General features: G+C 33.8%; 1 protein-coding gene, 1 non-coding gene and 1 pseudogene across 2 annotated transcripts; all 3 read left to right on the top strand.

The window, feature by feature from the left end:
* The first annotated feature begins 3,903 nt into the window (after positions 1–3,903).
* On the top strand, positions 3,904–9,460 carry LOC109014274 (annotated as a pseudogene).
* On the top strand, positions 8,405–8,484 carry LOC118349517. Its single transcript, XR_004802474.1, has one exon. It is a non-coding gene; the product is annotated as a small nucleolar RNA R160 (small nucleolar RNA).
* Positions 9,461–9,800: 340 nt separating the features above from the next.
* Positions 9,801–14,016, top strand: LOC109014276 (coenzyme Q-binding protein COQ10 homolog, mitochondrial-like; the record flags this gene model as incomplete). The annotated part of the gene is made up of 6 exons (XM_018996683.1): positions 9,801–9,919; positions 10,023–10,067; positions 10,176–10,433; positions 11,089–11,284; positions 11,673–11,804; positions 13,387–14,016. Coding segments are annotated over 6 exons (873 nt in total), but the record flags the coding sequence as incomplete, so codon positions are not given.
* Between the last annotated feature and the right edge of the window lie 475 nt (positions 14,017–14,491).

Consider the following 14,491-nt stretch of genomic DNA (forward strand, 5'->3'; position numbering starts at 1 on the left):
AGAGTTTTTAACTTTTTCTACAAATATATACATATATATAGTTGATAGACGTAAGCGGAAAAAAACAACAAATAGAATAAAATAAATGGCCAACGTTAACAAAATAAAAGCCCTCTTTAATAACCTTCAAAGCCAACGTTCTTCATAAACGGCAACTATGTAATCAATGAAAAAATAAATTGACAAAAAGTTGACGTTTTACAAAGGGAATGGCAAAAAAGATCATCAAGAGTAATAACGGTACTAGCCAATCAATGGTCATTTTAATAAGCATCAAAACAATAAAACTGAAGCAAGCAACTGTAATGATCTCATAAATAAAATGTTAATAATAAATATTATTAAAAAAATACTAACACTCAATAAAAAATAATGGGTGATTAATATAATTTGGAGATGTTGTCTCTTTTTATTTTATTTTGTAATGTTGACTACTCCATTTGGATTGAGAGGCGAGATGAAATAAGTTTATATCGTTTGTAAATAGTAATAAAATTTATGAGTTGAAATTTATGAATAATAGTGAGATAATCTCAACTCACATCTCAATCTAAACCGGCTCAAAGGCTTTTAAAGCTATATTCCAATTTTACATGACAAATTTACAAGGCATCAAATATATATATATATATATATATATATATATGATCTTGAGAAAAAAGGGATTCACCATTTATCTATATTTTAAAAGTACTGTTATTTCAAAACTTTTATACTGCATACTGTTTATATGACATGATTTGAAATTCAGATGATAATATTTTATTTGTAAAATTGAAATTTTAAAACTTTTATTTAAAATTAAATTATGACATAAATAGTGAGTGGTGTAGATGAATGAGAATATAATAATTCATCTTTTAAACATAAAATAGTTAATATATGAAAAATGTTATTTTAATCACTTGTTTGAATAACGGCCGATGGAAAGTTGCAAAATCAAAATATTAAGTCATAGTACTCTTGTGCATCCAAATAAAAATATATGTCAAAATAATTATTAGTACAACCATAACTTTTAAGTGCCGTTTGAATAGTGAGTTGAGATTAAAGTTAAAAATAAAATAAAATATTATTAAAATATTATTTTTAAATATTATTATTGTTTTATAAATTGAAACATTTGAATTGTTTATTATATTTTGTGTAAAAATTTAAAAAAATTATAATGATGAGATGAAATTAAACATTTTCACTATCCAAACCGGACCTTACTAGTCTTGTACTTTTACAAAATTATTGAGATATCTACCTCCCCTCTTTAAAAATTTTTTTTAAAAAAAATTAAAATCTCACTCAAGCATATTTCCCTTTACCATTTTCCAAAGACTCATGTTATTTATCATTCTAACATACCACATGCCACACTTATTTTTATTTATTTTTTAATAATTATACTTATCATCCACACACATCACGCCTATTTTATTTTATTTTTTTCATTTTTCCTATAATAAATATCTGATATATGAATGATAAGTAGAATAATTCAATTAGTAGGGTTAGTTTGGATCCTAAACTCATCTTAACTCATATTCTAGTCATTACAACTTTTCCAAATTATAACACAAAATATAATAAACAATTTAACTTTTTCAAATTCTAAAATAATAATAATATTAAAAAATAATATTCTAACAATATTTTATTCAACTTTCAATTTTCATCTCAACTAAATTCAACTCAGTTTAATATCTAAATGCAGTCTAAAATAAAAAATAATATTAAAATATGTAAAGTGTGTAGTGTGAGATGATGAGTATCATCCATCTTTTATTTTTATTTTTTTTAATTTTGATTATTCATAAACTAATTGGTTTTTTTTTTATTCACTATCCATACATCACGCATTTGATAAGATAACAAAATAAACAAAATTAAAAAATTATGTATGGCGTGAGGATGATGAGTATAATCTTTACTTTTAAAATAGTAGTACTACTATAGCTCTCCCATTAACATGACTACCATTCATATGGTGTCACGTGATTTATTAGAAAAAATTTAAAACACAAACTTATGGTTTCACCCCTATTATTTTTTGTATTTTCGGACGCCATTTTATATATATATATATTTTAATAAACCACATGACACCATCAATAGGACAAGTGAGCGATATAACAGAGGCAGCATAATAACATTTGTCTTTATAAGAAATTGGATTAATACTACTATTCATCATGGATTTTGGTGAGATTTAGATAGTGAGTTGATATGAAAGTTGAAAATTTAATAAAATATTATTATTGTTTTGAGATTTGAAAAAGTTAAATTGTTTATTATATTTTATGTAGAGATTTAAGAAAGTTGTAATGATTAGATAAGATGTGATTAGTTGAGATCAAATATGAATCCAAACAGGGCCTTCCAATCACACATAATTGAGTAATTCTACATACAACCGTGAAGTGCGTAAATGTCACGTAATCGATTTGAAAAGAGTGAAGTTTACTATTAAAAAATTAATTTTTTCATATGGATTTCATGTTTTATTATATTCTTTCAAAGCGATTATGTGGCAGTTACACAATTCGCAGTTGTAAATATTTTTTCTCATATTAATATGAATTAATGACACACATATTATGTTTTTATAATTATTTTCTACAATATTTGATGAAAGAAAAGTGTTATAATCATAAAAATATTTTATAAAAGTAAATTTACAAACAGACGTGATTTTATATGATACGTTATATATAATTTATAATATAACATATCACATAAATTTATAAATTTATTTTTGTTAGAGATTTTTTTGATTAAAATACTTCTGTTGATAAATCGACACTGTCACGTTAACATATTGTAAAATAATTGTATCTTATTATCCGTTAGTATGAAACTTTTAAGCAGTTGAAAGTGATAAAATTCAAGATAGACAATAAAATTCTCAAATATATTAACAAATAAATTTATAAATATAATTATTACCACGTCAAATGAATTGCCGATGCGACAGCCTATTATATTACTTATTCACTAAACATAAAAATTATGGATATTTTAACTTATAAAAATTATAATTAACAGTCTTATATTGTATACTTATTTTTATTTTTTATTATTATTTTTATTTCAATAAGTATATAGTATAAAATTGCTAAGTAGAATAATTCTTTAACTTATTTTAATTACAAATTTAAAATAAAAAAATTATACTCAACAATATGTGGTGTAGAGCCAAATAACTATAGAAAAATTATATTCATCGCATCATATATGATTTTTTAATTTTATTTTCTTATTAAATGAATAATATATAGATAATAAATAAAAGAATTTAATTAATTTAAGTAAAATAAAATTAATTTTTTTTAAAATAAAATAAAAATAAATATAGTGTACGAAGAGTAGATAAATAATAGTCTCGTACATATCGCCAATCATACTCGAAATATGCTTTGTCAGCAGGGACTCACCCACACGTGTGCATAAAATCCCGAAGCCTGAACTGAACTTCACAGATCCTCACCGTAGGCGTAGAGGACTATTTTTCTCTTTGGATCGTGCTACAGCCCCCGCTGGGGGCTACCGCTTGGAGCTCCCGCTGGGGGCTGTAGGTATATATTGTATGTGTTTTTTTTTAAGTTGTTTTTTATATAATAATTTTTAATATTTTTTAAAAAATAAAATAAATTTAAAATATCATTAAAAATATTTTTTAATTAAAAAGTAAAAAAAAATTATTAAAAAATATTTCTTTAATTATAAAGTAAAATAAAAAATTATAAAAAAATATTTTATATTTTACTTCATGATTAAGCAAGTATTATTTAATAATATTATAAATTTTTTTATTTTTTAAAAATATTTAAAATTATTAAAAATATCTATATAAAAAAAAATTAAAAAATACACGTAATGAAATACTAGAGCTCCGGAGCCCCCAGCGGGAGCTCCAGCATTATCCTTTTCTCTTTTGATCTTTCCCTCCGTTTCCGAGCTCTAAAAACGAAGCCATCAGTGCCTCGTAGGCATCAGGGCACTGATGTTTTGAAGTGTTTAACTCACTATCTTCATTGCAGATGGGTTACGAGGACGATCCGTATGTTTGTCTTTCTGTTTGTGAGCTATATATGGTTTCTGATGATTCTCTTCGTGAAATTTAGGGCGTAAATTTTTTTCCAGGTACCGTGACGAGGATGGAGAGCCGTTGATGGACTACGACGATGTGCATTCGGGTCGAGAGCTGTCGCCGGAGCCTCAACGGGACGTATTGTATGACGACGACGACGACGACGACGACGACGTTCAGGAAGACTGGCAAGGTAGCGGGGGGCGGCGAGAGCAGTCGGAGACGCCGGTTTACGACGCGGACCCCTCGTCGTTGAAAGCGAAGCCCCGGAAGCGGCTGATCAGGAAGAGTGAGACCACCACGGCGGAGGATATCGTGGTTCCTAGCCTGGTAGATGAGGACGAAGACGAGGAGAGTTTTGAGAGGAATCGGAAGAAGAGGAAGGAGGGTGTCGGGACTAGTGGGAAAAAGGAAAAGAGGCATAAGTTGGAGAAGAGAGGATTTTCTTCGGGGAAGGGCGAGTCCGGTAAGTTCTCCAAGCGAGGGTTTTCTTCCGGGAATGATCACGATGGTGAGGTCAAGGAGATGTGGGACACCTTTGCCGGCGCCGATTCCGAGGTGTAGTAAATGTTTCTATTCTCGTTTTCTCTGCTTGTGAAATAAGCTCCTAATTAGAGGTCAATGAATTGTTCATGGAATTAAGTTCTATATATTATAATAATAACGCTTCTGTTAACTTCTTTTAGACCTGTATTTATCTAAGTTTGTTGCACGTTTTATTTTAAATTAAACCCTAAACATTAATATGGTCTCTTTGCGATTGAGATGGTCCAATTTGAGAATACTCAGAGATCAGTTGTGATATTTCCAGCATTTATATATTCATTTTTTAGGTCATCATTAATTTCTTCAATTACTATTTTGTTTATTCAGAAATATATTACTCTCTAGTATTCAAATGTAATTTGTGGCATGCATGGCTGTTTGTACGTGGTCTTCTTTGGCAAAAATAGATTATAGAAAGCCAAACATTTTCTTATGTTCTATGGTGAAACTACCTTACTACCTTACAACCTTAGAAGTTTCATAAATGTTGTTGCCCCTAAGTTTGGTTCAGCGGATCTAATCATCAATCAATCCATTATATATGATTATGCTTTTGATTCTATAGGTTGAAGGTTCTGATTGTTTCAGTCTCTGAATGGATTAGGATGATCAAGAGGGTTTGAGGACTGTGGATGATGATAGCTTCATAGATGACACAAGTGTAGATCCTGCCGATGGGTATGGAAGTGGCAATGAGCCCCGATCTCCTGGTGATGCTCCTCAGGTTGGTATTTTTTTTTTTTGTTTATCTGTTTCACATAAAGTAGTGATGGCATAATGCTGTGGCTCGCAACTCCTTTTTTCTGTTTATTTTATTTATTTTTTAAAGAAGGTCTTGCTAGAATATTTCAAGACACAAAATGTTTGTTGTAATTAAAAAATTTGAAGTTTGAACCTTTTTGTTGTTCTAGAGGCCTGTGTCTGATATCATTTTTTCCCATGTTGTTGATTGACTAAAATGCTCATTAACACATCTTTGTTGGTTCTGGATGTGTGCCGGGACCTTGATGAATTTATTGGTTTATCATTTGGATGTTTCTAGGCTGAGGAGGGTGAAGAAGATGAAGAAATTAATGATCTCTTCAAGATGGGTAAGAAAAGAAAGAAGAATGAGAGAAGTCCTGCGGACATAGCTCTGCTGGTTGAGAATGTCATGGCTGAGCTCGAGGTCACAGCAGAAGAGGATGCAGACCTCAATAGACAGTGAATAAACTCAAAAAACTGCCTCTTCTGACCGAGGTCCTTTCAAAGTAAGCTTTTTGTAATTTGTTTATTTGGGTTTTCTTGCCTTCACATAGCATTTTTAATCCTTAGATTTAAGACCATTCTATACTTTTTGTCAACTGCTGTTGGTGCAGGAAGCAGCTTCAACAAGAATTCTTTGATCATGGAGTGCTAAATCTATTAAACAATTGGCTTGAGCCTCTTCCTGATGGAATCTTACCAAACATTAATATCCGTGTGGCAATTTTGAATATTTTGACTGAAGTATGGTCAGGGTTCTCTGCATTATGATTTGTAATTTTGTAGTAATGGTCGTTGACGTAACATGTGTAGCCATCTGAAATGTTGCTTCTGTTATGCAGTTTCTCATCGATCTAGAGCAGTATGATAGAAGAGAGCAATTGAAAAAGAGTGGTCTTGGAAAGGTTAGGAATCCGTTTGTGAAAGCTACTTCAAAACTTTTGCAGCTTGGATGTAGAAGGAAAGCATTTTGACTGAAGTTCTCTCTTATTGGGCAGGTCATCGTATTTTTATCAAAATCTGATGAGGAAACCACATCCAACAGAAAACTTGCAAAGGATTTGGTTGATAAATGGGTAATTTGAAATGTGTTTTAACTCTTCTAATGTAAAATTTATACAGATGGGTATGACCACAGTAATGGGAAAGTCTTGGTACATGTATTGGGTCCATGATGAATTTTTTATTGATGCATGCTCATCCTGCCTTCATTTTGTTTCTATTTCGAAATTTATGGCACTTGTTTGGCAGAGAACAGTATTAGTGGCAAATGATGGTGGATATGTGTGACTCCGTTCTACCATCATCATACATTCCTGGTTCCCTTTAATTTTTTTGATGAGTAATAAAAGATTTTTTTGATGAGAATAATAGCCATAGGCATAGCCCATGAGAGACACCCAAGTATGTTAACAACCGATTCAAGAAAATCATGGAAACCGTGATGCACTCCCTTATGATGATAAAAATTTGACTTGAAATGTTCAAACCTTTTATTTTTGGTTGTGCCACACTGATCTTTGGTCACACAATTGGTTGTTTACAAGGGTTGCTATTTCTGTCACAAATTCATGATTCCATAAGTCTTGGGATGGGGATCGCAATTTGCATACACTTTATTTAATGTGCAGTCATTCTATTTTCTTCTTTAATAATCCTTGAAGATCATACATGAGTTTCCTGTTATAGTTAGCAGTATTGAAATCTTTTGTAATTGTGAACTTGTGTGCAGAGTCGACCAATATTTAATAAGACTACAAGATTTGAGGAGATGAGAAACGTTGATGATGAGAGGGCTCCCTTCCGAAGACCTCCTGTGAAGAAGTACTTATTGTGAACTGTTCTGCTTATTATCCTACATGTTTCTTTCATACAAGTATACATAAACCGTGTTATTTGTGTAATTTTGTTCCCTAATTTTAGTAGGCAGGCAAATAAACCTGCTGGAATTGAATCTAGAGATGGTGATCTTGATTTGGATGAATTTTCACGGTAAGGCATCATGACAGGCATATTTTTGCTCCTGGGCTCCTTTATTTTCTGTGAACCATATTTCAAGCACCATCTCATATTAGATTTTTAATTTTTAATTATAAAAAAAAATATATTTTTAATTTTTACTACAGTACAGGGAACACAAGTCAGGCCAATCTTCTTCCAGGCTGCATGCTACAAGACCAGAAGCAACACCCTTAGATTTTGTGGTGCGCCCACAATCAAAGATTGATCCTGATGAAATTAGAGCGCGTGCAAAACAAGTTGTACAAGATCAGCGTCGTTTGAAGGTTGGTTTTTCTATGCTGAAACCTTAAATACAAGAATGAAGTGAAAATAAGTTTTGTTGGCATGTCCATAACTTTGTTTCAATGGAGTGATGAATATCTGTAACTTCTCATTGATGGTGGTCCACTCCAATTTGGACACAAATGAGTTGGTTTTCTTCATTTCACATCTGAAAGAAGCAATGTTTCAACATATGTGGGCTAATAATGTTTAGCGGTCTAGGTTAGATTGTTAACTTTGCTTTTCTTTCCTGAGCTAAACCTAACGTCAAACACAAGTTCCCTCTAAAGATATTTGTGTTGCTTAATTCCACTAAGGTTCATGAAGTGACTTTCATCTGTCACTAACAATCTTTACCCTGCATGATGAACAAGGAGTCACTTGCACAGCTCTGTTAATCCCCAAATTAATAGGATTTACTGGAGATGTACACTCTTTTCTACTGTTTGAGCGCTTTATTGGGAAAACCTTAATTTTTAGGTTTTTTCCCCCATTAAAAATAAAATTTATGTTTAGGTTTGAGTAATGCTTATCTGAGAATAATGCACATCAAGCATGTCATTTGAACTTTCTTTTTGGTAATGGTTTGTTATTTGTGTCACTCGCAATATATGGTGCTTTGATTTTTACTTTCATATATAATGTTGGGGTTGCTCTGTGGACCTTTATGAAGCTTGGACTTGGTTTAAGCTATCTATGTAATTTCTTTATATATGGTTTTCGATGATGAGCTGTTCTGGCAAGAAGCAAAGCAAAATGATGAGGTTCTAATATCGGAATATCAGGTAGAATCCCATATCATATTGGTCTTCAAAAGTTCTCTGATTGCTTTGCTAACCCTGCTCAAAGACTCTAACACCGTTCTATAATATGGGGCCTTCTTTTTATTGAGGTTGTACTAGGTGGTCATTTTTTTGGTTCTCACTTAAGTTTATTGATTGCCATGTGGATCGCTTGTAGCTCCTGTTTTTCAGTTTTCATATTTAACTTCTTTTCTTGTTCTTTTAGTTGATATTTTTTATACCTTATTCCTTCTAATTAGTTCCTTAACCAGTCTGAAGTATTTTTTTTTTTTGCCGCTCTTTGAGAAGTGAGATGTGAGATGGAACTAAAAAGGTCTAAATGATGCCTTTTTAGTCGAAACTGAAAGTTCATCCTTCGTGAATTTGTTAGACCAGTTTATGGTGTATATCTGTAATTTGACTTTTTTGATAAAGTAAATGGTGTATATCTGTATTAAGACCAGTAATGGACATCAGAAGTTACAGTATGTTCTTAAACAAGGAAAGGGTTAAATTGCTAGAAGGCCAAACCTCCCATGGTCTGCAATTGCATGTCTTAACCAGACGACAGTGTTCTTTATGTTTATGCAAGTCTTTTGTGAAATCTATGTTTTTACTGTTTTCCTAAAACCCAAATGAACATGTTAATGGCGGCAGATGAGTAAGAAGTTGCAGCAGTTGAAGGCACCAAAAAAGAAACAACTTCAAGCCACTAAACTTAGCGTGGAGGGTCGTGGTATGCTCAAATATCTGTAAGGTTGCAACTCAATTGGTAGGGAAGAGGGGTGCATTGGGAGGCCTATATCATCACATACCACTAGAACAAGCGGCTAGAAGAAGCAAAAGATGACTGAAAGGGAAATTTAACCAGGCATGCAATAACTTAATCAAATGCCCGAGGGATGCGGGGGCCATTCAAAGGGTTCTATTGCCCATACTATCATTATGTATACATATGGTCGTTGCAACATCAAGATTAATTAATGCATATTTTAACGATGTGTTTGATTAAAATAATTATTTTATATTAAAAAAATATACAACTAATCATATTTGTAAAATACGCAGAGTACGCATAAATGTGCACATAAAGTTTTTATTTAAGAGTACTCAACTTTCAGTCCGACTTTTTTTTTTTTCCTTTTTAGAAAAAATTACAAAAATAATAAATTTATAACTATTTTACAATCAATCAATATAACTATGCCATTTAATTAAAAAAGTTAGTTTTTCTTGAATCTGCCGACAACCTGGAAAAGAATTGTTTAGCCTTCTGGAACCTTAAAGGCGTCGTCAACCTGCGATTAGCACGCGGACGACGCCTTTAATGTTCGAGAATGTATGGGCTTGGGCTATTCACCTAAGAATCATCTCTAAGCCTCAACCCGCCCGAATCGCTGATTCGCTATACCCCCTTCTCTGTCTCTCTCCCCACATTCGACGAGGCGCACAATTCTAGGGAGGTTCCTTTAGAGCCGTACAGGTACGCTCCATTCCCATGATCCCATACCAGTATTTTATTCCCGAAACGAAAGAGGTTTAAGATTACCCATTAATTCTGTTCCATTTGATCTAAAATCTTGCAGTTTTGGGGGACTTCCCAAAATCTTGGGGGGTCAATCCAATTCAAGGTGTGTCTGATTTGCCTCCATATCGAGCTTATAAACTATAAGTTTTGGGTTATCAAACTGGTCAAAATTAATGGTGGTGCCTTCATTCATGTCGACCTCAAAAAACAGTCTCAGGCTTTTTATTAGGTCCGTTAAGAACACCCGGCAGTTGCAGAAATTTGATCAGAGGCGATGCTTTCGTAGCATCGCTGGTATCGAGACCCCTTCGGTCCGTCATTCTGCCGATGGTCTTAATGGTCTCCAAGTTTCCCTGCGGAGTTTGTTTAATAACAGTCACACAGTTCAAACGAGGCGGTTTCTTGGTTGTGGTGACGGTGATGAGGGCGGTGTCCTGTCGAAAGTTTACGAGGAGAGGATTGTCTTGGGGTAATTTTTGTCACAAACCTTTCTGAGGGAGTCATCCTTTCTCACGAGCTCTGGTGTTTGTTTCTTTGGTACTGGTATAGTTGCCATTTTAGTTTACTATTAATTGTTTGGAGCGATTTCGTTTTGATAGAATGCATTGTCACTCGTGACATATCAACTATAAATCTGAAGCTGCATACTAAAGTTATTTCTTGGAAATTACACGTTACCTCTGGTTCTGGCCGAGCTCGAGTTGTCAGCCTTTGGTTTAAAAATTTGTGCTTTACCCACCTGAGGTCTAATTGTTATTTTTTAGTTCATTGGTTTAATATTTCACTTCATGACGAGGTTGCTATTGTGTTTCTTAGTTTTATTTGTGACGCTTGTGAATTATATATGTGATTTTTAACGATTTGGGACTGAAATATTAAATGAAACGATTTCAGTGTGGTTGAGTGCAGTTTTTAAGACCATAGTTAACCTTGAACTCGAACCATTTATTTCTTTATAGATCTGAATCTTTCTCTTCAGTTGCAATCGGCAGTCAATGAAGGTTAGCCATTGGCGGGCTTGTGATTATGGTGTGTTGATGTGACTTGGTTGCATTATGTCAGTATTGGGACCGTTTTGATTTCTAGTCACAGAGACTTGGGCTGACAGAATCGTTGTTCATTAGGTATTCTCCAGAGCAGTTGTTTGATGTAGTTGCAGCTGTTGACTTGTATAATGGTTTTGTCCCGTGGTGTCGGCAGTCTGAGATACTTAAACAACACCCTGATGGGTCTTTTGATGCTGAGCTCGAGATTGGTTTCAAATTTCTTGTTGAAAGTTACATTTCGCATGTAGAGTTGAGCAGGCCGAAGTCCATAAAGGTAACCAGCTTTATTTAAAATTATTTGTCTATTATTTTATTTATTATTATATTTTCAATTTCTTTAAGTTAGTCATTTGCTAGTAATTATTATAGCTTTTGTATGATCGGAAAGTTTGTAGAAAGAGTGGTAGACCTATAGAGCAGCAGCTTGGCATTCAAGTCAAGCCAAATCAAGTCAAGCAGCAATTTGACATTCAAATTTATGTATTTGAGCACCAGCCTCTTGTGCATCCTGTGCATGGGTTCATAATTTTTTCTGTTATAACGTTTGCACTACTGGATCACGTTTTAGATCTCTTGTTTACTCCTTGCATCAGTAATATGCATAGGTTGGTCCTCTATATTTGATTTTAATGAAGTAATTCTATGTTATGTGTTGTGTTCAGACAACTGCAAAGGATAGTGCCATTTTTGACCACTTGATAAACATATGGGAGTTCAATCCGGGACCAGTTCCAGGAACTTGTAACCTTCATTTTTTGGTGGATTTTAAGTTCCAGTCACCGCTTTACCGACAGGTGATTCTCCTTCATTCTTGACTATTGTCAACTTTAATGTTATGTTTATTGAGAATTCAGGGAGTTGATTTCTTCAGGTAGAATAAAAATATTGAGACAGCATCTCCAGTTCCCTATGAGGAACATTTGTACCAATGTCAGTTGGCAATATGGTCTTGCTATGGACATCGTCAATACCTTAAGACTCCCTCCAAGAATACCTCCATCCCAATGATTGCTATCTCCATAGCGTCATTGTATCCATCTTCCCAGTTGTCATTGTTGTGACTGCCACTTTGTATCGTTACCACCTCCACTACCTCCTTGAGACACTGCCACGACTTGTGTGATCATCTTGGGGTGAATTCTGTGATTGCTATGATTTCCTTAAGGTGATCTCATTAATTTCTATTATTTTCCCTCTTTTCTTAGTGATTTATCCCCTCCATCAGGTTGCTTATCCCAACTTGTTCCCTTTCTTAACTATGAGAGTTAAGGTGGCTACATCTCTCTCGTCCTACCTGTAGCGTAGATAAAATCTTTGTATGACCATGCCTTTTTAAGTTCCTTGAAACATGATGAGCATTGTAACCATCTCAAAGGCTTTTCCCTTTTAGTTTGATAGGTGTGCACCAATTGCACAACGTTTTCAAATGCACTTCTCCACTTGTTCTTGACTAATATAATCAGTTTTTTTAATAGGTAACATAAATAATTTACCCAACAGTGATAGTCTTGTTGAGCTTTAATTTGATGTGTTCTGACATCTTACAGCAGTATAGAATTACAATATCATTTTTTTTATAATTAATAAGAGAATTTTATTCCAAGTAAATAGGCATAGCCCAAATACACAAGAAGTATACAAGAGAGTACACCTAAATACAAACTAGAGCAAGACACGACTAAAACCACACATGAAAATTATTTCCATTCCCTACAAGAGCCTTAGCCCAAAAGCACAAAGTGCCAAAGAAAAACTCCCTAAGTTCTCCTATTGAACGTTCTCTATATTCAAAGCACCTCCCATTCCTCTCCAACCATAAGCACCATATCAAGCACAAAGGGGTCATCTTCCACACAGCTACACTACTTTGTCTCCCCACGAAACCTTGCCAACATGCGAAAAGGTCCACAGAATGTTCACCTTGTGAATTCCTTGTGCCTGAAATGTTCACAGAATTTAGTACATATGACCATTCTGAACCCTAACTTTGCAACAACTTAAATAGGGTATTAATCCAGAATTGAAACAAACAGCAGGCATCTAGACGAGCCCTGGGATAGAATTATGATCACAGCGTATTGTAATTATCAAATTCTATACATTTTTTATAGGTGTATAGAATCACAATTTTAATGTCTTTATGTCTTATAGATTTGGTCATAAGTCTATCCCATGGCTCGTCTAGATGCCTGCTGTTTCTTACAATTCTTGATTAATATACCCCATTTAAGTTGTTGCAAAGTTAGAACGGTCATATGTACTAAATTCTGTGAACATTTCAGCCATAAGGAATTGACATTGAAGATTGGGCTTTTATGTTATGATGTAGAGTGGCTAGAAACATTCTAATTGTGGCAATAACTTTCTGATTGTCAGGTAGCATCCATGTTCTTCAAGGAGGTGGTCTCTCAACTCGTACGTTCATTCAGCCAGCGCTGCAGTTTGGTGTATGGACCAGGGGTCCCAATCCTTGAAAATTCATATGGTCAAAGTGCATGAGAGATCATTTTGCATTTAACCGGTTGTAGTGACAAATGAATTTCTAGAGCTAGCATATCACTTATCCAAAAATTTACCGTCACACCGGCCACTGGGTGGTTTTTTGTTTTGCTTGCTGTCTAGTTGGCCAATTGATCTTTTGATGAGGTAATTCAATTAAAGCCTTAAAGTCTCCAAGAAAATATCTTTGTTATCTCCAAGAAAATATCACTTATCATGAAAGATATAAATGCTTTTTGTACTTGCATTTTGTCCTTACAATACATGCTCTTAGATGGAGGCTCAATATTGAAGGGGTTATCTCTTTAAGATTTGGCATCGCCTGAATGTGTTTGATAGAATATCAAGAGTCACGCCATATTACATATAGATATTTGGCAGTTTGCGACCATTATTGTTATGTAGAAGTTGCCTGCTTGATTCGTGACTATATTTCTGTAATTATGGTGGTCTCAGTTTCCCTCCAATGACCAAAAATTGAAACCATCAGGTCAGAATGTTATGTTTATTCCTGTGCCGTTGTAAGTTTTTCATATTTTTGTTTCTATCACTTGCCACTACGGATTGACAGACCCTTTTGCTTCTAAGGGTTGGATGAACATATCAGGTTTGCAAGGTTGTGGTCGCTTTTGGGTCTTGAGAAGTCGAGTTTTTATACTCGCAAGCCGGTGCGAAGAAGACATCTTCCACTTTACTCTTATGGCAATATTTGATTTATAAGATTTAAAATTTTAAAATTTTATTGCAAATTGAATCTCGCCATGTACTTATGAATAAAATTTTTCTTTCAAAAAAGTCTGGTGCAGCCTAAATTGATTGCTTCTTTGAGTCTGTTAGGATCCAAAAACGATTTAAATGTGCCACTCTGCCAGATTTCTTTCTTCCCAGTTGTTGATGGTTGGATGTTTTCTTCCTATCATCTCATACAATTCCTAGAGAAGATGCCCTTTCTAGAAACAATAGTATATTTTTCAAGACTTGG

The sequence above is a fragment of the Juglans regia genome, chromosome 9 (assembly GCF_001411555.2).
Source record: "Juglans regia cultivar Chandler chromosome 9, Walnut 2.0, whole genome shotgun sequence".
Lineage (NCBI taxonomy): Eukaryota > Viridiplantae > Streptophyta > Magnoliopsida > Fagales > Juglandaceae > Juglans > Juglans regia.